The sequence below is a fragment of the Fulvia fulva genome, chromosome 1 (genome assembly GCF_020509005.1).
Source record: "Fulvia fulva chromosome 1, complete sequence".
NCBI lineage: Eukaryota > Fungi > Ascomycota > Dothideomycetes > Mycosphaerellales > Mycosphaerellaceae > Fulvia > Fulvia fulva.
Window position 1 is genome coordinate 7623672 of NC_063012.1, and position 20996 is coordinate 7644667.

Genomic DNA, 20996 nt, shown 5'->3' on the forward strand with positions numbered 1-20996 from the left:
ATACTGTACATCTCGTTCTGCCTCTTCAGGTGCCATATTACCACACTCTGCACAGCGGCTGTCCGCCAATTTTCCTCTCCACGCATTCCCTTGCCTCCATGATCCCCCTATCCGTGCTTATAGCCATAATCTCACCGATCTGTGTGAGTGGCTTGACCTCTCCTGCATTTCTTCCTCTCACGATTCTTGCCAGATCCCCGCTGCTCAGCCATATCCTTTTCGTTGGCTTGCTGATCATCTTCGCTTTGCTCAACACTGGACTCGACTGATAGTATTTCAACCCCAACCATAGTCTCCTTGACGCTCGGTTTGCTTGTGTGACCACACCTTCCGCCTCCATCATATCCGGATCTTGAAATTCTTCTCGAGGTAGTGTGACTTGCTGGTTTGGGATGCGCAGACCCATAGCATCTATTGTGATGCCGTTCTGGCGGATCTCTCGTTCTGTGAGGTAGACTTTGTCGCCCGCGATCGAGGAGATGTCGGCTTCGTTGTAGTCCACAGTTTGCAGCTCATCGATCGGTACAGAGGCGTACTTTGTGTATATTTGTGCCTGCTCTGGCTGCAATTGCGCAACGAGATCTTCCTGCACTCGCTCGTACCGCGCTTCTGGTGTTGCGCCGAGTTCTTCATCCAATGCTTGAATCTGCTCCGGCGTTTCGCAGATTTCTCGTCTCCGTGCATACTCCCGATCCCACTCTTCTGCTATCGTCTCAACTTGTGACCGAATGTCGAACAGGTACTGTGCAGTACGCCGTTGCCAGCCTTGTGCATTGAGTTGTTCCAGAGTCCTCCTGCCGTGCTCTTGTGCGAAGTCTATTGCCTCCTGGCCAAAGCCGTATTGCTGCAGCTGTGAAGGTGTCCAGTGCTGCCTGACCATCTTCGCCAACGCTGCCTCCGAGCTGAAGCGACTCCGCCCTGCACTCCCATGAGGATGATTTGTTACGGTGTGATCATCGCGAGGTCCTTGTCCGAAGCATGATGCAGGAGGTGATGGGCCGCCGAGCTTGACTTGGGAAAGAAAGCCTTGCTTTTGAAGGAGAAGTGCCAATGAAAGGTGCCACTTGGTGTAGGGTATCGATGTCAGGCCAAGTCGTGCGAGAGAGGCGTTTTGGAGATGCGAGCAGACGTGTGCGAGATTGACCAAGGACATGGTTGGGCGGAGTTCCTGGCCTCGAAGGCCACTGCGTTGTTGTGCGCCGGCAGTCGTGGAGGAGGTACAGGGTCAATGTATCAGTGATGCACTGCTAAGGCGATGCGATGGATTCGTGCTTCGTTATGCTGGTCGCAGTGCAGTTCACTATCCACACGTGCTTCAATGTCTACCGGGAGTGTAAAGTCGCTCGCCGCACCTGCCTCCGGGGAGGGTCCGAACGCGATGCTGGGCAACTCCGATGGCTTCTCCTGCCCGTGATGATTGGCGCCATTAAGCGCCCAGCTTGCCACCTCATCTGCAGCTCGAGGCCGGGCGGTTGTTACAGGTCGGCCACGCCCACACGATATGCCTGATGGCTGACGTGAATAGCAGCAGAGCATGTACCAAGCTCTTGTCGCTGGGCTCATATGTAAAGCGGCCGCCCTGATCGTCACCACCCGCGCTGCCAACACCCTCGCCACAGAGCACGCCAACGCTGTCGTTGAGGCGGGACGAGCTTACTTGACCATCGGGGAGATAGTGTACGCCCAGGAAAGGCTGCCGCTGAGAGTGTAGCTGTAGGAATCCCGACACTATGCCTGCTGGTCCGGGCGAGAGTCTGCTGTCGACCGTCTTCGCTGACGTGCACTACCACTTCAACGATCCTGCCTCGAAACCGCCCCACCATCGATTCGACCGAGGGAGCTACGTATACCTGTACTACAATGCTGTCCAGCGTCAGACGAAGCTCGAGATCGCCAATCATGCCGGCACACCCGAACAAGATGCCTTCTTCGGCTATTTGAATGTTGCGAATGTACGCTGGACACATCTACAGCCGAACTTGATCACACTCTTGATCAATACCAGTGCTGTGCCCGATCAATCAACATGGCATCTACCAACCTTCGATCCGCGGCACGAGCAGAAGTACATGTACAAGTTGCATGCATTGGACATCTACATGTGGACGGAGAAGGACGCGGCGACACTGTGGGGCCATCTTCGTAGTGTGCTGAGCCAAGACAGGCTTGAGATCAAGGACGCCACAGGCGTGAACACTCCGCATTCAGAGCACAGAGACTCTATGAGTCCAGTTGTGCAGCAGCTGGAGAAGACTGCCATTGCTTCCCACTTTCCGCCTCGAGCAGCAAGTGCCGTCTCTGCTCAATCCCTTCCTGGTCTGCCTACACCAGCCATGTCAGCAGGTGGCTCGCCCAAGGTTGCTCCGGGGGGCTACAACCCAGCAGCGCCGGCAGCTCCAGAGCCGATCGCATATCGAGAGAAGACACCGCCTCCTCCAGATGATGGCACTGGCACTGGTCTGGCGCGTGCAGCAAAGTATGACAGCGCCCCACAGCCTCAATACGCCCAAGCAACAGGCATATACCAGAGTTCGAATCAGACTACGCCACAGCACGCCTACTTTGGCGGGCCACCGCAGCTCCAGAGCCAGCCTTCCCATCATAGCACCCATTCGCAGTCGAGCATTCCCGGCCCACCAGGCAGTGTACCTCCTCCGCCTCAGCAGCAAAAAGCACCATCGTTTGGTCCGATGGCTCAAAGTACACTGCCTACATCGCCACCTCCTGGCCAGCAGAACTTCAACAGGCAGTCGTCGTTCGGGCCAACAGCACAAAGCACTATCCCACAAACGCAGTACGCCAACTACAACCCCCAAGCACAATACGGCAACCAGCCCGCAACGCCAGGAGACAATGCTCAGCTGCCCCCCACACCCTCAGCTCCCCCAGCATACTCTGGCCCACTGCAATCACCTGGCTTGCCTCCTCCACCCCCTCAACAGCAGCAGACACCTGTCGGTGGTTACAGCAACTACAACTACACAACAGCTGGCGCAGCTCCTTCCAGTATCTCTTACGGCGGCTATACTGGTGACATTCACAACACCGCGTACCGACCAACAGAAGCAGAGGCGTCGAGTCATGGCCATGGCCATGCTAAGCCAGCACGGCAGGCCACCGGTGGTCAACCCGGTCAACCGACCAAACTACAGTCGCATGTAGGGAAAGGTGAAGCTAAGGTCAGCAAGTTCTTGAACAAGCTGGATAAGTTATGGTAGTCTCATAATGCTGATGCATCAGCGTCACGAAATTACGAACTGTGGCCCATCAAGTTGCCTCTTGTCTTCGTATCCTCCTGCACATGCCCAAGGGCCGGTCTGAACCCAGAGCCAAAAAGTCCTCTGGCGAGGCAAAATGTGCGAAGCGACGCTTGACTATGAGCGCGTCGCATTATTGCCTGCCCAAGCATTCCGCCAAATGGGCAGGAAACCCATTGTCGTGGCCCGGCCGTGATTGAGACTCCGAAATGTCGCGCGCATCACGCATTACAGCCCCCGCTCACATTTCACAGCTTCGCCGCAAAGGCCTTATTCCTCTCTAAATACGCCCGCGCCCAAGCCTTTTGCCCTTCCTCATCAACATAGGAGCTGCTCTCGGGCCTCGCGGGCGCATAATGATACATCATATCCTCCATGTTCCCTTCCACAACTTCTCCATTCTTACCGCCCTCCACCCATCGTTCGTCGTTAACCTTCTCCAGATCTGCCAATTCCGAGAAACACCTGATGATCGTACTCATTGGTGTAAACTCTTCCTCGGCAAAGGACTCCAGCATCCCGGGCGGCGCGAGGTTGGTCTTCACCAAGGCGGGACAGACGGCGTTGATGGTGATGTTGACTTCTCTCGCGGCAGGAGCCATTGCGCGAGCGAGACCGATGAGGGCATGTTTCGTTGCTGTGTATTGGGGAACGTTGGGCAGAGGGTAGATTCCTGCTGCAGATGCTGTGATGACGATTCTTCCACCTGGTTTCGATTTCCCAGAGGAGAGCGGAGAGAAAAGGGAGAGGTAATGCGCTGCGAGTTTGATGCCGTAGTATGTTCCAAGGAGGTTTGTTCGGAAGGTGGCCATGTTGGGTTGCTTTGGTGATTGTGTGGAAGATATGGAGTTGAAGATATCATCGCGGTCGTCGATTCCGGCATTGAGGGCGACGAAGTCGAGGCGGGAGTGCCAGTTGTATGCGCGGTGAAAGAGATTGACGTTGGAAGACCAGGAGGAAATGTCGGTCTGGATGAAGAGGGTGTCCTCGCCGAGGGTTTCTGGTGGCGCGTGGAGGTCTGCTGTTACGACGTTCCAGTCCCGGGCTAGGAGGTGTTTTGTCAAGGCTAGACCAATGCCGCTGCTGGCGCCTGTGATGAGGGCGACGGGTGGAGCCATTGGGATGATGCGGTATGATGGTGGGTTGTAGCAGATTTGAGAGCTGTTTCGATGACCAATATCTCAATGTAGCAGAGCTCTTATGCCAGAGGTATGTAACATACGAAGCTACAATTGTTGCATCAACGAGTCTGATGTACATACCAATACCTACAGTCGGGTGATGATGGATCATTATCCTGGCCGGCTATATGCAGGCGCCATTGACTTCTCCGCTTCGGCAGGTGTGCTGTACCTTGACCGGCACTTGAGAGCTCGACTTCTGAACATTGCTAAGCTCTCCGCAGTGAGTTCGTTGCGACCTCTAGCATCAAGAGTATATCGTCAGTTGAGCGTGCATATCTACGTCAATTTGTGCCCTACACTTTCAGCTCAGTTGGCTGAACAGTCGACACCTCCACCGACCCACTACTATCCAACCCCAACACCGTCGTTTCCATCGCAAGAGCTTTCCTGAAATACTGTCAGTAAAGCGATCGACGTGCAAACGATTATCCACCTACTCCCTATCCTGCCTCTTATGCAAATATCTCGTAAGCATCGCCGTAGCAATCATGAGAGCAGCCAAGAAAGTAACAGTAATGTACCCTTTGCGGTACTCTGGCGCCTCGACTTGCTTCCAAACCACGAGCGGCAGCCAAGCTTGGAAGACGTATGCCATTTCGTTCATAGATCCGGTCACGAGGGCACGCTCTTCGTTATCGTCTGAGCAGATTTCGTGGGCCCAGGCGAAGCACAGACCGGAAAGGCCGTAGCCACCCCCTGCCATGACTGTAACATTGTTAGATCACATTGTAATCAGCTATTCTCGTGCCAGGAGCACTCACCGAAGCAGACCCACTTCCAGCCAATGGGTATATCCCAGATGGCTAAGCTGACATAGCACAAGATATTCACCAGGCCACCAAAGATGAAGAACGGCCATCGCCGTCCTTCGGCTATTGAGTCGGAGGTCCATGCATATATCAACGTGGTAACAACTTGTACGGCAGAGGTGGTAGTTGGGTACACATTGATCTGCCAGACTTCGTACTTTGGATCCATGGACTGCTTCAGGAACTGTGGATATGCCGGCACCGAAGCGTTGTTGCCATTGTTGAAGCAGATGTATAGCATCGTCAACACCCAGATACGCCATGAGGTGAGGATCTTCCAGATCTTGGCTTTCGTGTAAGGCTCACTTTCCTTGCGGCCAACAGCTTCCATCCGTTTTCTGCCGAAAGCTCGCTCCTCTGGTGTCAAGTACAGAGCTCTGGTGTTCTCCGGGTGATCAGGGAGCATAAAGTACCCGGCCAAAGCGATCGGGAGAGATATGATACCATCAACAATAAACAACCATTGCCAGCCACGAAACCCACCAACACCCTCGAGATGGTACACAGCAGCCATGAGGTAGCCCGAGAACATCTGGGCTATGCCACTAGAAGTGTGGAATATGCAGGACCGTTTGGTCAATTCGTCCTTCTTGTACCATGATCCAATAACGTACTGCATGCCAGGGTAAAAGCCAGATTCAGCCAGTCCGACCAGGAAACGAACAGCATAGATTTGCTCCGCTGTGTTGCAGCGAGACAATGACAAGGTGCAGATAGTCCAGATCAGCTCGAGAGTCGGAATCCATAGCGATGGTCGCACCCGTGTCAGTACGAGATTGCTCGGGATCTGACCGATGACATAGCCAACGGTCCAGCAAGTTTGCATGTAGTTGAGCTGATCGCCGTATAGACCGAGGTCTTCCTTCCTGTGAGCCAGGTTAGTCGGTCACCATAGCTATCACCAACTGAGCAGTCATTTGCTTACATGCCGCTGACGAATGCATGGTTGATGTTCGCCTGGTCGAGGTACTTGATCAGATAGCCAAGGGATGCAAAGGTCAGGACAGCTGAGTCTAGCTTAAAGAGGAACTTTCGCTCTTCTGGGCTATTGTCAAGGCTGTCCCAGATGTAACTCTGCCATTTGCGCTTCTTCGGCTTCTCTTCAATCACGACCTCCGCTTGTGCTTGAATGTCATGCTTGTCATCCGTTCCGATTCCCATGCTGGAGTGTGGTAGGAAAGAAAGGAAAGAGAGGGGATAAAAAAGCGCTGCAGAACATATATGCAACTAGCACGAGCTCACAGGGCATAACCTGCGGTAATGAGTCGCTCGAGATATGAGTGAGGTCTCAACCGCTTCAGTCTGTCACCGGGCTCGTTATCCTCGATAGTCGCTAACTTTGTGGGTCGTCGCAGGGTCGCGAAGAGATATCTCGGACAGGCTTGCAATGGCGTGCTGCACGAATCCATCAAGCTGATGGACATCGCATACCTAACAACGCGGAGCGTCTGGGTTGTGTTAGGACACCTTTCGACTTCCATGGCTTGGAACCATGTTTGTGAGCACAAGTACAGTATCACCAGTTTGCCAAGACAAAGATCAAGCTTCACCATCTGCTTCGCAAAAGGAGCTTGACGCTGCTGTCCACCGATGCCATGGTTGTAAATGCATCGTGGACATCGATCATCTAGCCTGGAAAGGTTGCCGATGTCGTGCTTCACAGGCACGGTACAGCGTTGTGGCCCAGCGATGGCGTGACCACTCGCTCGGTACCTGCATATTGCGTGCTCCGGCGTGGACGCGACACCGTAAGCATAGCATTCCCAACATCGTACCCAGGCTTGTCATCAGTACCTTTTCAGTGCGACATAGGGTGTGATGTGGATGCAGTGTGACGCATATATCAACCAGCTTCGCTGCCCATCACCACAAGACCGACCCATCGAAATTAGATCGTTGCAAGGCAGGCTCAGGCAATCAAGCAGTCGTTATGGTGGAGATTTAGGCGAAGCGCGTAGTATGTAGTTCACACTGGACACCACACACGATATCTGACTTCGACATAGGCTGTGATCGGAGCAGGAGTTTCCGGGGTGGCAGCAGCAGTGCACCTGAAACGAGCCGGCATTGATGTAGCTGTGTTCGAGCGGACCGCGCAAGCTGGAGGGATCTGGTGAGCAAGGCCTCCTCTCTGCTACCGCTTAGGTCTTGAAGTGCTAAAGCGAGTCAAGAAGGGTGTTCAAAGAGCAGGCGGCGCGCAACCCTGCGTTTCCTTTGGTCCTGCCTTCAACAGGTGATTCGCCAGAGTTCGAATACCACCTCAAGCAGCGCGACCTGCGGCAGGACAGTCCTTTGCGTGATGTCGCAGCAGCATCGCCTAGCCAAGAAGCTTTGATCGACAAAGATATCGCCAGAAGCTTCGCTCCGCCCGGGTAAGTAGGTCGACACATCCAGATTCGCTTGTGCTAACAAGCAGTCCCAGACCGTGTTATGTCGCACTCAGGAACAATGTGTCGACCATCGAGATGGAGTTGTCCTGTAACTCGTGAAAGCCGGGCACCGAAGAGTTCGGACCGCACCACGTACTTGCAGAGTATATTCAGGACACCGCCGTCGCCAATGATGTGATCCACAACATCTCCTTCAACACAAGAGTCAACAAGGTCGAAAAGGCCGGGTTCAAGTGGGAGCTTAATGTTGCAAAGCTAAGCAACGATCACGTTGAAGCTACGATCGACCAGAGTATCGAGGTTCGTAATCATTTTGAAGTCTGTAGACACTTTGCTGACCAAACATAGTCTTTCGACGCTGTTGTCGTAGCCTCTGGGCACTATCATGCGTGCAATGTGCCTGATATTCCAGGTTTGTCGCAGTGGCAGGCGGCGTTCCCGTCGCGTGTCCAACATTCAAAGTTGTACCGCCGGCCTCAAGAATTTCGTGGCCAGAACGTCCTGCCTGCTAGTTGGCGCAGGCGTCAGTTCCATGGACATCGCACGAGATCTCGGTGGTCACGCTCGGTCGATATACCAATCGAGCAGAGGCGGTCCGTACGATCTCCCTGAGCATCTGCTACCGGACAACGCGGCGAGGATTGGCGGTATTGCGAGCTTTGGTGATCTCGATGTTCTCAGCAAGAACTACGACGCTTTGCCAGGGACTGTTACATTGACGTCTGGACAGAAGCTATGCGACATTCATCAGGTCATTGTATGCACTGGATATCATGTGTCATTTCCATTCCTGAGGTCCTATCACGCTGATGGCGTCCGACGGGAGGATGCGAGTGAAGAGTGCCTGGTCACCAGTGGTCAGCAGGTATGGAGTCGTCTCTTTCAATCCGGATAGTAATGGCCAAGATCTGACTGACATGAACACAGACCCATAACTTGCACAAAGACATCTTTTATATTCCCGATCCTACTCTGGCCTTCGTTGGTGTACCCTACCATGTCGCCACGTTTTCACTGTTCGAGTTCCAAGCAATGGCGATAGCTGCTGCATTTAGCGGAAGGGTATCGTTACCATCGCAAGCTGGGATGCGGGAGGAATATCTTGAGCGCATTCGGCGAAAAGGTGCTGGGAGGACGTTCCACTCGCTCAAAGGTGCTGGAGAGGAGCCTGCGTATGTGAGTGAGCTGGTCAATCTGGCGAACAATGGAAGCTCCGGGGATGGCAATATGGCAGGACACTCGCAAAAGTGGCTCGAAGCATTTGCCCGACGAGGCGTGCGGCAGAAGGCTCTTTCCTCCCAGGTCAGAGATCCATCCTTGCAGGAGAAGGCGATGGCTCTGGCCGCAATTTGTTCGTAGCTAGCTGGGCAGAGCATTCCCGGGCCAGATGGATAGATGTAGAGAAGTGCTAGGTGAATGCACACGAGGATGGTATGCAAGGTTTCCGCGGAACAATCATATGGCGCAGCCAAAGGTCGACGGTCTTGTGAGTAATGGTAAGTGCATGCGAGCACATGTTGAGGCCGGCATGGGCTTGAGTATCTACTGCGCGTGTTGTTTGGTCGTCGTCACAAACGGCTGCACGTGGCGGCACCAGCAAAGCACCCAGCTGTGAAATGTGAGCAGAAGCGGTCAAACACTGCTTTCAACGCGTCTATACGCGTCAAATGCACATGTGATCAGTCTGGCAGCTCGAATTGCGCAGTCAAGCGCTGCAGGGGGTGTTGAGTGTTGAAGACTGCATTGGTGCAACGCGTCGTGAAGCTTCGGGAGTGGTTGGTGATGGCAGCCGCGGCGGAAGTCGAGCCTTAGCATATGCCTCATTTGATGTATGGCTCACATGTATGATTAGATCTGGTGATGGTGATGGTCATCGTCATCGTCATGTTGTTGCGAGCGAGCTGAGGAAGCGTGGGTGGAGGGAAGAACAAGAACAGGACAGGCATGGCAGGTTCGCGTTACGGAAGTGCATGCGTCCAACTGGCAACAGGCGGGCAGGTCATGTTCCAATCAAAGGCTGCTCTAAGACGGATGATCGAGGGCCATCATTGTTCCACCTACATGTACTGCTAGTCTGCTAGCCTCCATCGACTCTGCACTGCACGGCATTTGCACCACACGCTTCGTCCTGACAGCACCCACATCGACCTGGCTCCGGGCCAGCGCACTTCACCTCCACCAACACCGACACCGACACCATGAAGGCTGCACCTCTGCTCGTCTCGTGGCACGACAACAACGATCCCATCTACTCTGCGACCTTCGAACCTCAAGGTAGAGGGCGACTAGCTACGGCTGGAGGTGATTGCCATGTCCGCGTACGTCTCTCCCAGCACTGTAGCTGAGCTGCTCTGGGAGCTTTCCATTGACCTTCGTCCAGCTCTGGAGCGTCGAATCTGCTGGTGATGAACGCAACGTGACATATCTATCGACGCTCAAGAAACACACCCAAGCCGTCAACGTTGTCCGATGGTGTCCTCGAGGTATATCACTCTTGCACCCGAAAACCCGCTCCCTGCCCTAACCATGAAACAGGCGAGCTTCTGGCCACGGCTGGCGACGACGGCAATGTACTCCTCTGGACCCCCTCCGACAACCCAGCCTATGCCGCGAGCTTCGGAGACGATCAACTAGAAGATAAGGAACATTGGAGGGTGAAGACAATGTGCCGCTCGAGCAGTGGTGCCGAGATATACGATCTGGCCTGGTCGCCTGATGGGCTGTTCTTCATCACAGGGAGCATGGACAACGTTGCACGGATCTACAATGCGAGTACAGGTGAGAGAGTGCTTTCGAATGTCTCCAGACTATTGGTCGGCTGATATCGAAACAGGTCAAACAGTACGCCAAATCGCCGAGCACAACCACTACGTACAGGGCGTGGCTTGGGATCCGCTGAATGAATATGTTGCAACGCAGTCTTCCGATCGTTCGGTCCACATCTACACCCTCAAGACCAAGGATGGCCAATTCACCCTGAATCAGCACAACAAAGTCACCAAGATGGACCTACCTGGACGGCGAATATCCTCAAATAGCCCTGCACCTCCAGACTTTGGGCTCGGTAACCACAGAGCTGCCTTCGTCCAAGACCTGACATCTGAAGCCATCGCATCTCCAAAGCCATCAGCGCCTGGCACGCCACAATCACTTGCGTTACCGATGAACCCGCCGCCCACGTCACATAGTCGAAGGTCTTCGTTTGGCTCACAATCGGTGCGAAGATCAGTCTCGCCGTCGCCCTCAATGCCATTGCCCGCTGTCATGCCGTCTGCTTCTCCAAGCCTGTCCGGCGGAGTTGGCTTGGGGGTACGCAACACGAACATCTATGCGAACGAGACATTTACTTCCTTCTTTCGGCGTCTGACGTTCGCGCCAGATGGCAGTCTTCTGTTCACTCCCGCTGGACAATTCAAGACTACTCATCCAGCCGTTGATGGCGCCAAGTCGACGGACGAGATTATCAACACCGTGTACATTTACACGAGGGCTGGTCTGAACAAGCCTCCCGTGGCATACCTTCCTGGTCACAAGAAGCCGTCGATTGCTGTCAAATGCTCACCTGTCTACTACCAGATCCGGTCGGCCAGTGTTGAGACGAAGGAGATCATCATTGATTCCCGTGCAGCAGACGACATACCACCACTGCCCGAACCTGTATTGCCATCTAAACCGCCGACGTCACATTCGAGCATGGACCCGCCACCACTCACAAGCGCGCCATCACCCTCACCAAGTATTGCAGCCATGGCATCGCCTCGGCCTAGAGCGGATTCCGAGACCAACTCTGTACCGCAAGCAGCACCACCCCCAGGACCCACACCCGCCTTTGGCTTGCCATATCGGATAGTATACGCTGTGGCCACGCAAGATGCCGTGCATCTATACGATACACAACAGCAGAAGCCGTTGTGTGTGGTCAGTAATCTGCACTACGCCACTTTCACGGACCTGACCTGGTAAGCGACTTGCCTGCTTCAGGCGGAATGACATACTAACTTGCTGGCAGGTCTTCCGATGGCCTGACGCTTGTCATGACCTCTTCCGACGGGTTCTGCTCTGCTCTGACGTTTGCTTCTGGCGAGTTAGGCACTGTATACCACATGTCGTCCACAGCCAGCACGAGACCCAGCCCTGCGCCCATCTCGATTGCGAAAGCAAATTCGGCAGCGTCGACTCCTCAGCCTACACCCACTGGTTCTACAATGTCAGCAGCGCCGGCAATGGCACGACAACTCTCCAACAGCAACCCTGGAAGTGCTCACCCAACGCCTGCGCCTTCAGTCGCTCGCGCGTCACCTTCACCGTTTCCTAGCATGACTGGGCCTGTTGGCGGACGGCCCGCCAGTCCTACGAGGAGCATGTCGCAATCGAGCATAGCTACCGAGGCGAGCTTCGCACGAGTCCCAGATCAGAATGCACCGCCGGTCATGAACAACCCAACACCATCCATGAGCGCAATGCCATCTTTGGCAGTTGCGGGATCATCAAATCCAAACTCATCGATGCCTCTCTTCACCCCACCACAGACGCCCGGCCAGTCGCAGCTCAACGGGAGTAGCTACACCACGGTGGCAGCGAGCACAGGCATGAAGCGAGAGAGCGTGGCGAGTACTGCATCTGAATCGGATGAGCAAGGTCGAGAAAAGCGCAGGAGGATCGCGCCGACCCCAGTCAACGAGGAGGCTCTTGCTCCTCCACCGGCACCGTCCGCACCAAAAGGTGAAAGTGGCGGATAGAGATGATGTGGTCTTTTTGTTGTTTTCTTATTGAGCAGTATTAGCCTGGAGTTGGTGGCGTTTTGGCACGACCTGTTCAAGGTGCAGCGCAGCGATGAGTTGAGAGCATGAGCGTCTCGCAGCATCTGACTGTGCCATGGGAAGCATAGATGATAACATAAGGATAATTTGTGCAATGTAATGATCGTCAATCGCCACAGCGTGCCTGCCGTGCCTGCCGTGCCTGCCGTCCGTCGAGCTTCCTGTTGGAGTTTGGCGCTTCCCGGACACAGCTCCACTCTCTGCCAAGTCACCTTCCAAATCTTGCTACGCTCTTCCCTGTACAAGCTTGCATGTCCACGACAACTGAATGCTCGATAGGCTCATCCATCACAATGACGGCTGCTTCCTTGAGTCTGTCGAATCAAACCATGCGGACTGCGCCGGGATGGAGACGGGTTGGATATGTGCTGCGGCGGAGATGTACATGAACTTTCAGACGGTGTGCACTACTACCATGTCTTATCGCAGCGGCATGACAAGCACCAAAGCAGCACAAGGACGCCTTATATAGTGCGGCAGTGTCTGCTTGCCTGTCGCTCCGTCCGCGATCGTCCACTTCAGTTTAGTACGGTCGTTCAAGATGCGTCTCCACTTGCTGACCACGCTCTTGAGCATTCTCGTCCTCGGATCTGCTCGGAGTCTCAAGTGTGGCAGCAGCAACCAGTTCCCGGACCTCCTCGACGCCGAGCTGGAGGATCTAGTGACTGGACTTGAGGCAGGACTATGGACCAGTGTGGACCTAGTCAACGCGTACACCGCACGTATCGTGGAGGTCAACAGCACTCTGCATGCTGTCACAGAGCTTAACCCAGACGCCCTGGCTATTGCAGAGGCAAGTGATGCAGCACGCAAGAATGGATCCATATGCGGTCCTTTGCACGGGATACCCATACTGATCAAGAACAACATTGCAACCGACGACAAGATGAACAACACGGCTGGATCATGGGGCTTGCTGGGCGCGACGGTTCCGCGAGACGCCACTATGGCAGCGAAGCTGAGGAAAGCTGGAGCCGTTATTCTTGGGAAGACCAATCTAAGTCAGTGGGCCAATTATCGCTCCGACAACAGTAGCAATGGATGGTCAGCATATGGTGGTCAGACATACGCAGCCTACTACCCCGGCCAAGATCCCTCCGGCTCTTCAAGCGGATCTGGTGTATCAAGCTCAATCGGTCTTGCTCTTGCATCGCTCGGCACTGAGACATCAGGGAGCATCTTGAGCCCTGCTGATGTCAACAATCTGGTCGGTATTAAGCCCACGGTCGGCCTCACTAGTCGCTATCTCGTGATCCCAATCTCGGAACACCAAGACACGGTCGGGCCGTTCGCAAGAACGGTCAAAGATGCGGCTTATGTGCTGCAGGCTATTGCTGGGCAGGATCCTAACGATAATTACACATCGGCCATACCTTTCAATGGCAGCCTTCCAGACTACGTCGGTGCCTGCAAGTACGGCGCTTTGTCCGGCGTGAGGATCGGCGTAGCAAGGAATGTTCTCGAAATCTGGGCTAGGTATACCGACGCTACTGTACTCGCAGCGTTCGACGAAGCAGTAGAGCAGATCCGCAACGCTGGAGCTACGATTGTCGACGCCAACTTCACGGCCTTCGAAGCATGGCAGAACGATAACAACAATACCCTGACAGGAAATGCAGACTTCCTCACGGGTCTGGCGAATTACTTGAGCGAACTTGCCTACAATCCTTATGGCATCGAGAATCTCGCAGAGCTCGAGAACTTCACTCACAGCTTTCCCATCGAAGACTGGCCTGAGCGGGACACAGCCATCTGGGAGGGCGCTCTTAATCAGACCTGGAACAACTCTGACCCTCGTTTCTGGCCGGCATACCAAGCGAACCTCTTCTATGCAGGTGAGGGCGGCATTCTCGGAGCTCTGGAGAGAACCAACACTAGCGCAGTGTTACTACCGACGCAGCTCAGCCCGTCTATCCCAGCACTCGTCGGAAGCCCTGTGATAACTGTCCCTATGGGCTTCTATCCCGCCGATACTAACGTCACCATGAACGGATTTGGGAATCTGGTAGCGTCAGCACCGAACATTCCCTTTGGGCTGTCTTTTATGGGTGCCAAGTTCAGCGAGGCGGATCTTATTGGGTTTGCGTATGCCTATGAGCAGAGGACGATGCATCGGTACGACGTGAAGCCGTACATCGTGCCTAATATTGGCTTGGCGGATGTGATTAGCACGAAGTGACTGCATGGTGGGCAAGAAGGATGCTCCGAAGAATGGACGGAACGATGTGCGATGGTCAGTCAGTGGCCCAGTGCCTTGAATGAGATTGGCACGAAGAGAAAGAGGCCCAGGCGTGCTATGCGTGCAGAGGACGCATCAGGACCATTGGAGAAGACCTGAGCTTACACATACCGCAAGAACGTCTTCAAAGCACTGGCCTCGTCCGAGAATATCAAGACTATCGTCATGCCTCGCTACACCCTCACTCAACTCACCTTCTCAACCCTCACACCATGCTCCACCTTCTCCACATCTCCATCACCTTCAATCCTCGCCGCGCCCGCAATCCGCTCATCCTCCTCAATATAAATCAGCGGTCTGGCCAACTGCGTAGCAAGCTCATTCCTCGCCACAATGATTCCCGGCTTCGTCTCAAAGAACCGATCAATATCTTCGAGAGTCCTGTTGGCTGTCTCGGGGTAGAAGAGGTATGTGATCGGGATGAAGGCGAAGCAGATGACTGCCCATACAACCCAGAATTTGTAGCCGAGGTTTTCGATGCCGGGCAGGGTAGCTTGGACAACCGCATAGTTCTGGAGTAAAGGTCAGCAGACTATCAGGGGACAGTATCATAGCACGACATACGCAGATCCAGTTCGTTGCCATCGCGAGGCTGGCGCCTTTTGTCCGCATTTCGAGGGCATTTATTTCAGTTGGGTAGAGCCAGGGAACGCCCAGAACACCTAAGAAGATGGTCAGCGAGGTGGATGCATACATACATTAGTGACTTACCCATCCCGAACGAAGCAAAGAAGACGAAGAAGAAAGCCACAGCGACAGAGCCCAAAACATAGCTGTCTCCCCCTTTCTCGGTCAGACCAGTAGCGATTGCAATTACTATCCAACAGATGGAACACGCTCCGGCGCTGCACATCATGACTTTACGTCTGCCGTATCGCTCAATCACGAAGTATGCCAAGCAGGCGAAGAGTAAGTAATCGACCGAGCCGCAAGCTGCCAGGATGCGGGAAAGGAGCTCTGAGATGCCGAGTGCGCTGATGAAGATGTAGGACATGTAGTATGATGTGACGTTGATGCCGCTGATCTAGGTCATGTCAATAGTCGCTTCAGAAGTGATGCGCTGGCCGAAATGCTTACCTGGTTCATAGCTTGCATCCACGCTCCCAATAACATCCGGCGAAGCACACCCGACGGTCCACGACCCGTAACCAGTGCCCACCAGCTGTACGTATTCAGGTGTTCACGGTCTAAGATGTCTTTAATGACATCAAACTGTGCCCGCACCGACGACGACTCCGCCGTAGCACCATGTCCCTCCAACGCCGCGAGAACTTCCAACGCTTCCTCATGCTTTCCCTTACGAATCAGCAACCGCGGCGAATCCGGCAGAAACGGACACATAGCATAAATACACAACGTAAAGAAGCTTTGAAACGCCAACGGAAACCTCCACGCGACATCTCTTGGAGCAAAGGAAAAGCCTAGAGTCAACCAATTCGAGATCGAAAAACCCGTGATACAATTCGCCATCTGAATGATAACGAGCTTGCCCCTCGAGCGCATCTTGCTGGTTTCCGCTTGCCAGACTCCCGCAGTTGCCGTGTTCATACCGGTGCCGAGGCCAGCTACGACTCTGCCTACCATCGTTTGCGCCACGCCATAGCTGGCAGTCTGAATTACGGCCCCAATGGCGATGACGGTGCTGCCCAGTAGAATCTGTCGTGGGCGGCCCAACCAGTCGCCCGTGAAGAATGTGGACATGGCCCCGACGAAGCAGCCGATGTTGTAGATGGACGTCATGGTTCCTTGCGTGTCTGCTGAAGGGTAGTCGAATGTCTCGAGGAAGTCTGCGTTGATGATGATGTTCCCGAAGACGCCTGTGTATGGTCAGTGAGGTGCTCTATTATGCAGAGATTATGTCATGCCTTGGTCGTAACCGTAGAAGATCAAGACTGTTGAAGCAGCAATGGAGATCCAGACTGTGAGCGCATCGCCGCTGCCACCTAGGTATCGCCTTCCCATGGTCAATATTACTGTGCTAATTTTGAATGCTCCGCAGGACGTAGGATTAATCAAGAGAGAACAATTTGAGAAGTTAGCAGATACTCTGGAGGAGTGGACTGTGGACAGTGCCAAGCGAGCATGACTGAGGTTCGTTGTACCGCATGTCGGGACACTTGATTGGGACGACTTTGAGCAGGGTGACATGCATGTGCAATCAACAGGCTTCAATCGGTGAGAAGGACCCATGGGGTCCATCGGTAGACTTTACCCGGCCTGTGAACGGACGACATTAGCCGGCCCGATGGCGGCTTTTGCAAGTATTCTGCCATCGTGCTTTTTTTAATCTCTGCTCACTTCGGAGGCGTAATGCGTCCGCGACATTCTCCGAACCCAAAGACGACCTCGCCATCGTCGTTCTCACACCAACCTTCAAGAATGATCTCGTCACCATCTTCCAGGTAGCCGTCTTGATAGGTCCCATTGCTCTGTGGTAACAAGTTGGTCTTTGTCCTCTCTGCTTCGTACAGACATCCAAGTTCTGACATGTTGCCTTGATCATCCGTGCCGCTGCCACTGATTGTCCCGGTTCCGATGAGATCGCCTGTGAGCATTCCGCAACCACTGGCAGCGTGATGAGTGAGCTGTTGGTACGGCGTCCAGTATAGATACTTCAGGTTGCTGTGACTGATAATGTGCTCCTTCTCTTCGCGAACAAGCTTTACGCGAAGCTTGATGTCCAGCGCGCCATCTTTCGAGCCGGGCCATGTCAAATGCTCGAAAGGTGCTGGCTCCTGCTTCAAGTGTGGAGACGTGCTGAACTGCTCGAGTGCCTCAATCGGCGTGATCCAGTTCGAGATAGACGTGCCAAATCCCTTGCTATGAAAAGGTCCAAGTGGTCGCATCTCGAATAGTTGATGGTCTCTTGCCGACCAGTCGTTCAAGAGGACGAAGCCAAAAATGTGCTCCTTAGCATTTCCGATTGGCATATTATCGCCAAATGGTACTGGCTTGGACACGAAGAAGCCCATCTCGAGCTCGAAATCCATTTTGCGCGTGGGTCCGTACTCCGGATCAGAGTCCATGCCGGATTTGAAGTACACATTCTTAGGTCTCCGAATGTTGGTTGGTGTTGGCACGACAGATGAGACACGACTGTTGTACACACTTGGAGCATGGTACCAGTTCTTCGGAATCGTAACTGTGGAAAGCTCTCCCGAGCAATTTTTGCAATGGTCGAGGGATGTGTAGAAGTCACTGAATCCGCTCATCTGCATGGGCAGGTGCACCTTGACATCTCGCAAATGAAGCAGACACAAGCTTGGTACTTTCCCATCTTTCAACTCGGCTTGGAGTAAATTTCGCACAGCCTTTCTCGTCTGCCATGGCAATGCAGCAAACTCATTAAGCGTAGGCTGTGGTTGTCAGACTAGATCTACAAGCATATGAGAGCGAGACAAACTTGTGCGAAGATCTCGTCGAAGCTTCGATCACCTGATTGTAGACTTGTGATAGTCCCTCTCTTCGCCCATTCTGTCAAATCAACGGCGTGTTGTCCGATGGCCACGGCACACCTTGGAGATAGATTATGCTCAGACGAAACAACGCCGTATGGCAAATTATTGATCGTGTACGGCAGCTGATCAAGTTTCAGCGTCGCCATGATGTCTGCGCTGATTCAGAATGCCGATAGGCACCCGTTGTTAGATGGGAGACCAGTTGTTGAGGTGTACGCGGTGAAGATGGAATGGAAGTGACGCCCGGCCCCACAGCGACCGAGCCAACCAATGGAGCTCGGAGTCCGTACGATGTGATTACTGTCGTGATCCTTGACATCGCCCGAGATCCTTGCATAGCGACTTATTTGTGGATAGTGCCTTAGCAGTGATCTCTGCACAGTCAAGCAATTGATCGACGTCGACACAGATGAATGCTGGTCCGGGCATCGCCGCATATTGCGAGCATGTCGCAGAGCAGATCTTGCAGGCGTGAGACTCGATGTGGCCATCGTGACTTGGCCAAAGACATTGCTGCAGGCAAAACAGCTGATCCATGAAGGGCAAGTCGTGGAGATAGGAAGTCGCCGTCAAGGGGCTTCAAGAAATCAGCGTCTCCAGATCGTCTTCCTGATCTGTTGCTCGACTGTTCCATGAGCTTCCTTTACATCTCTCAAGCTGCTTTCTGCTTCCTTTCCCGCAGCTTCTTGAGTTCTTTCAAGCCAGACATGATCAACGGTACAGCCATGGGTCCAAGTAGGGGCACATAGACAGCGACCTTGTGCTCCTCCGGGTTATAGACCTGGCCCACCATAGAAGGTTCAAAGAATGCTTTCTCGACCTCTGTCTCAGCGGTCCGGGCGTTCTCAAGAGCGCTCTGAAAGCGTCCTTGGCGTAGATCTGAACAGGCACTGTCGAGGTGCAGTAAAGTCTGGTCAACAGCTTTGGCCACAGTGTCTGGAATAGCAATCGACTGTAGCTTGAGCGTAAGACGAGAGAGCGCGCCTAAAGTGGACGAGGCAGAAAGGATCACCGCAGTGGCGCGCTCCCTAGTCAACGCAGCTATGCGAAGCGAGAGCGACGGAGGGTGCTGTGGAATACCTATGAGGGCAGCGAGCTGATCGGCGAACACCAACATGTCTGCTCGAAGGTCTTCCAGCGTCAAAGTATCAGAATCAGCGCTGATGGCATTGTGTATTTGCACGCCGCCCCATTGAGGTATGATCCAACTCGAGCCTCCGTTCTCATCGATCACAAGTGGTCTCTTGTCCGGTGCTGGGACATATAGCACAAAGTTGATGGTGGGTCCCTCTCCAATACTCGGGTTGAGAGGCCATTCAGCGGCATTGACGAAGCCGGTAAGGTCAGCGTAGTGCAATGTCCATTGATTCTTCGTGGAGTCAAAAACCGGACCATCAATCGAGGGACTGAACGATGCGAACAGCTGGACTTGAGTGTCGATCGTAAAGTCGCTGATGGCGGACAGAGGCGATAGCAACGGCTGAATGTATTCGCGTAGGGCCTCGTTGATTTGCCATACGGACGGAGTCGCGGCTTGAGTAAACAGTGAGAAGGTCAGATGGTATTTTGGCGCATATTTGAATGCTCTCGTCGTCCTTCGGTCCAGTTCGGAAGCTTTCTCTGAAGACAAAATTGCAGGTTGCATGTCGCGAGCGTAGGGTGTGTCTTTCACTAGATGCCACAGAGATGTACTTTCGTCTTGGAAGATGTGGGAGATCTCGGTGGCAAGGAAAGCTGCGGCTTTCTCAACATCACCTGGTGCCTGGATACTGTGTCGTGCATCAAGTATCGGCTCGCATGACTTCAAGCTAGCTTGGGGTGCTTGCGCCGTTGATGCGGTGTTCAGGACCACAGTCAACGCACTATTCGAGGTGCCATTCCGCAGACTCTCATCACCTGCCCAGCTGACGTGGAAGTCGTGAAGACGGAGGCTCTCCTGTCCATTCAGTAAGTTCTGAAGACCAGAGACAAGGGTCCTTGCTTGTTCGTTGTCCAGACCAGGTGTTTGCAGATCGAGATGTAGAGGGTAACGCAGCTGGCATGCCTGTACCGGCTTAGCATGGGCAGTGTGAGATAACACTTGTATACATACATTTCCTTCGGCCCACGAGTTCATGGATTCTAACGGCAGGGCGGAGCGCTGTATCGATGTTGTCCACGTCCAGTGCGGCAAGCCCAAACATACTACCACCGTCCAGAAGGCGACGATGATGAGACGCCGGGTCCAGATAGACTGTGACTTTTCTGCCGGTGCCTCGCGTGGCTTCGCGGAGGTCTTCACCTCTGCCATGTCCCGGGTCTCCATGCTGTCGTGTGCGTGTCGAAGTCGCGATGGCGACGTGTTTCCAACAAAAGGAGATGCGCATCCCTGCCGTACGCTAAACTCAATACAGTCAGATCTCAACGGCGCTGCAGCTTTCGTGTCCGCTCTTTCCTCCTGCTTTCACACGACATGCATGGATGCCATTGCACTTTCTTCTTTGCTGCAGATACTACCAGGCAGACGGAGGTTGAGCTGAGGTATGCTCCGAAGCAAGACGCCTCATGTGTCTGTCTGATCAGCATTGTAGGAGGACACAGTCATTACCGTTGCGCGTCGTCTCAGCCACAAGCAGTCTCACTCCTGCCGTAAGTAGCATACGAGACCCAGTGGCCATCACTTCATGTAGAGCTGTCACATGCCTTCGCGTCACTCCCTCGTCGTAGCTTGTATACAGCTCGGCCGTTGCATTCAAGAGACTCATGCTGCATCGCACAACTTGACAACAACGCCTTTGCGGAATCACTACCACAGACCACCCCTTCAACACCGCATCACCACCACCAATCTCAGACAACA

The 20996-nt window shown here is 53.8% G+C and overlaps 11 protein-coding genes across 11 annotated transcripts; 5 read left to right on the forward strand and 6 right to left on the reverse strand.

Annotated features, from left to right (window-relative positions):
- Window positions 1-37: 37 nt before the first annotated feature.
- Window positions 38-1153, reverse strand: CLAFUR5_01437 (37S ribosomal protein S8, mitochondrial; the record flags this gene model as incomplete). Its single annotated transcript, XM_047900585.1, has 1 exon — window positions 38-1153. One exon carries the CDS (start codon window positions 1151-1153, stop codon window positions 38-40), a length of 1116 nt encoding a protein of 371 aa, XP_047756222.1.
- Window positions 1154-1730: 577 nt separating this feature from the next.
- On the forward strand, window positions 1731-3218 carry CLAFUR5_01438 (uncharacterized protein; the record flags this gene model as incomplete). The annotated part of the gene is made up of 1 exon (XM_047900586.1): window positions 1731-3218. The coding sequence occupies one exon, from the start codon at window positions 1731-1733 to the stop codon at window positions 3216-3218; it is 1488 nt and encodes a 495-aa protein (XP_047756217.1).
- Window positions 3219-3505: 287 nt separating this feature from the next.
- On the reverse strand, window positions 3506-4375 carry CLAFUR5_01439 (Short-chain dehydrogenase/reductase prx6; the record flags this gene model as incomplete). Its single annotated transcript, XM_047900587.1, has 1 exon — window positions 3506-4375. One exon carries the CDS (start codon window positions 4373-4375, stop codon window positions 3506-3508), a length of 870 nt encoding a protein of 289 aa, XP_047756218.1.
- A 359-nt stretch (window positions 4376-4734) lies between these two features.
- On the reverse strand, window positions 4735-6411 carry CLAFUR5_01440 (Pantothenate transporter liz1; the record flags this gene model as incomplete). Its single annotated transcript, XM_047900588.1, has 4 exons — window positions 4735-4828; window positions 4879-5146; window positions 5203-6116; window positions 6176-6411. The coding sequence occupies 4 exons, from the start codon at window positions 6409-6411 to the stop codon at window positions 4735-4737; spliced, it is 1512 nt and encodes a 503-aa protein (XP_047755123.1).
- A 1614-nt stretch (window positions 6412-8025) lies between these two features.
- On the forward strand, window positions 8026-8999 carry CLAFUR5_01441 (Flavin-containing monooxygenase ustF2; the record flags this gene model as incomplete). Its single annotated transcript, XM_047900589.1, has 2 exons — window positions 8026-8505; window positions 8568-8999. 2 exons carry the CDS (start codon window positions 8026-8028, stop codon window positions 8997-8999), a joined length of 912 nt encoding a protein of 303 aa, XP_047755122.1.
- Window positions 9000-9838: 839 nt separating this feature from the next.
- Window positions 9839-12379, forward strand: CLAFUR5_01442 (uncharacterized protein; the record flags this gene model as incomplete). Its single annotated transcript, XM_047900590.1, has 5 exons — window positions 9839-9958; window positions 10021-10123; window positions 10176-10418; window positions 10474-11599; window positions 11650-12379. The coding sequence occupies 5 exons, from the start codon at window positions 9839-9841 to the stop codon at window positions 12377-12379; spliced, it is 2322 nt and encodes a 773-aa protein (XP_047755125.1).
- A 622-nt stretch (window positions 12380-13001) lies between these two features.
- Window positions 13002-14639, forward strand: CLAFUR5_01443 (Putative amidase; the record flags this gene model as incomplete). The annotated part of the gene is made up of 1 exon (XM_047900591.1): window positions 13002-14639. One exon carries the CDS (start codon window positions 13002-13004, stop codon window positions 14637-14639), a length of 1638 nt encoding a protein of 545 aa, XP_047755124.1.
- A 245-nt stretch (window positions 14640-14884) lies between these two features.
- CLAFUR5_01444 (MFS-type transporter oryC) lies at window positions 14885-16898 on the reverse strand (the record flags this gene model as incomplete). The annotated part of the gene is made up of 5 exons (XM_047900592.1): window positions 14885-15211; window positions 15264-15361; window positions 15411-15723; window positions 15777-16516; window positions 16565-16898. 5 exons carry the CDS (start codon window positions 16896-16898, stop codon window positions 14885-14887), a joined length of 1812 nt encoding a protein of 603 aa, XP_047755127.1.
- A 95-nt stretch (window positions 16899-16993) lies between these two features.
- Window positions 16994-18303, reverse strand: CLAFUR5_01445 (Fumarylacetoacetase; the record flags this gene model as incomplete). Its single annotated transcript, XM_047900593.1, has 2 exons — window positions 16994-18055; window positions 18103-18303. 2 exons carry the CDS (start codon window positions 18301-18303, stop codon window positions 16994-16996), a joined length of 1263 nt encoding a protein of 420 aa, XP_047755126.1.
- A 506-nt stretch (window positions 18304-18809) lies between these two features.
- Window positions 18810-20462, reverse strand: CLAFUR5_01446 (GPI transamidase component PIG-S; the record flags this gene model as incomplete). Its single annotated transcript, XM_047900594.1, has 2 exons — window positions 18810-20201; window positions 20250-20462. 2 exons carry the CDS (start codon window positions 20460-20462, stop codon window positions 18810-18812), a joined length of 1605 nt encoding a protein of 534 aa, XP_047755129.1.
- A 147-nt stretch (window positions 20463-20609) lies between these two features.
- On the forward strand, window positions 20610-20920 carry CLAFUR5_01447 (uncharacterized protein; the record flags this gene model as incomplete). Its single annotated transcript, XM_047900595.1, has 3 exons — window positions 20610-20677; window positions 20728-20785; window positions 20864-20920. The coding sequence occupies 3 exons, from the start codon at window positions 20610-20612 to the stop codon at window positions 20918-20920; spliced, it is 183 nt and encodes a 60-aa protein (XP_047755128.1).
- Window positions 20921-20996: the final 76 nt, after the last annotated feature.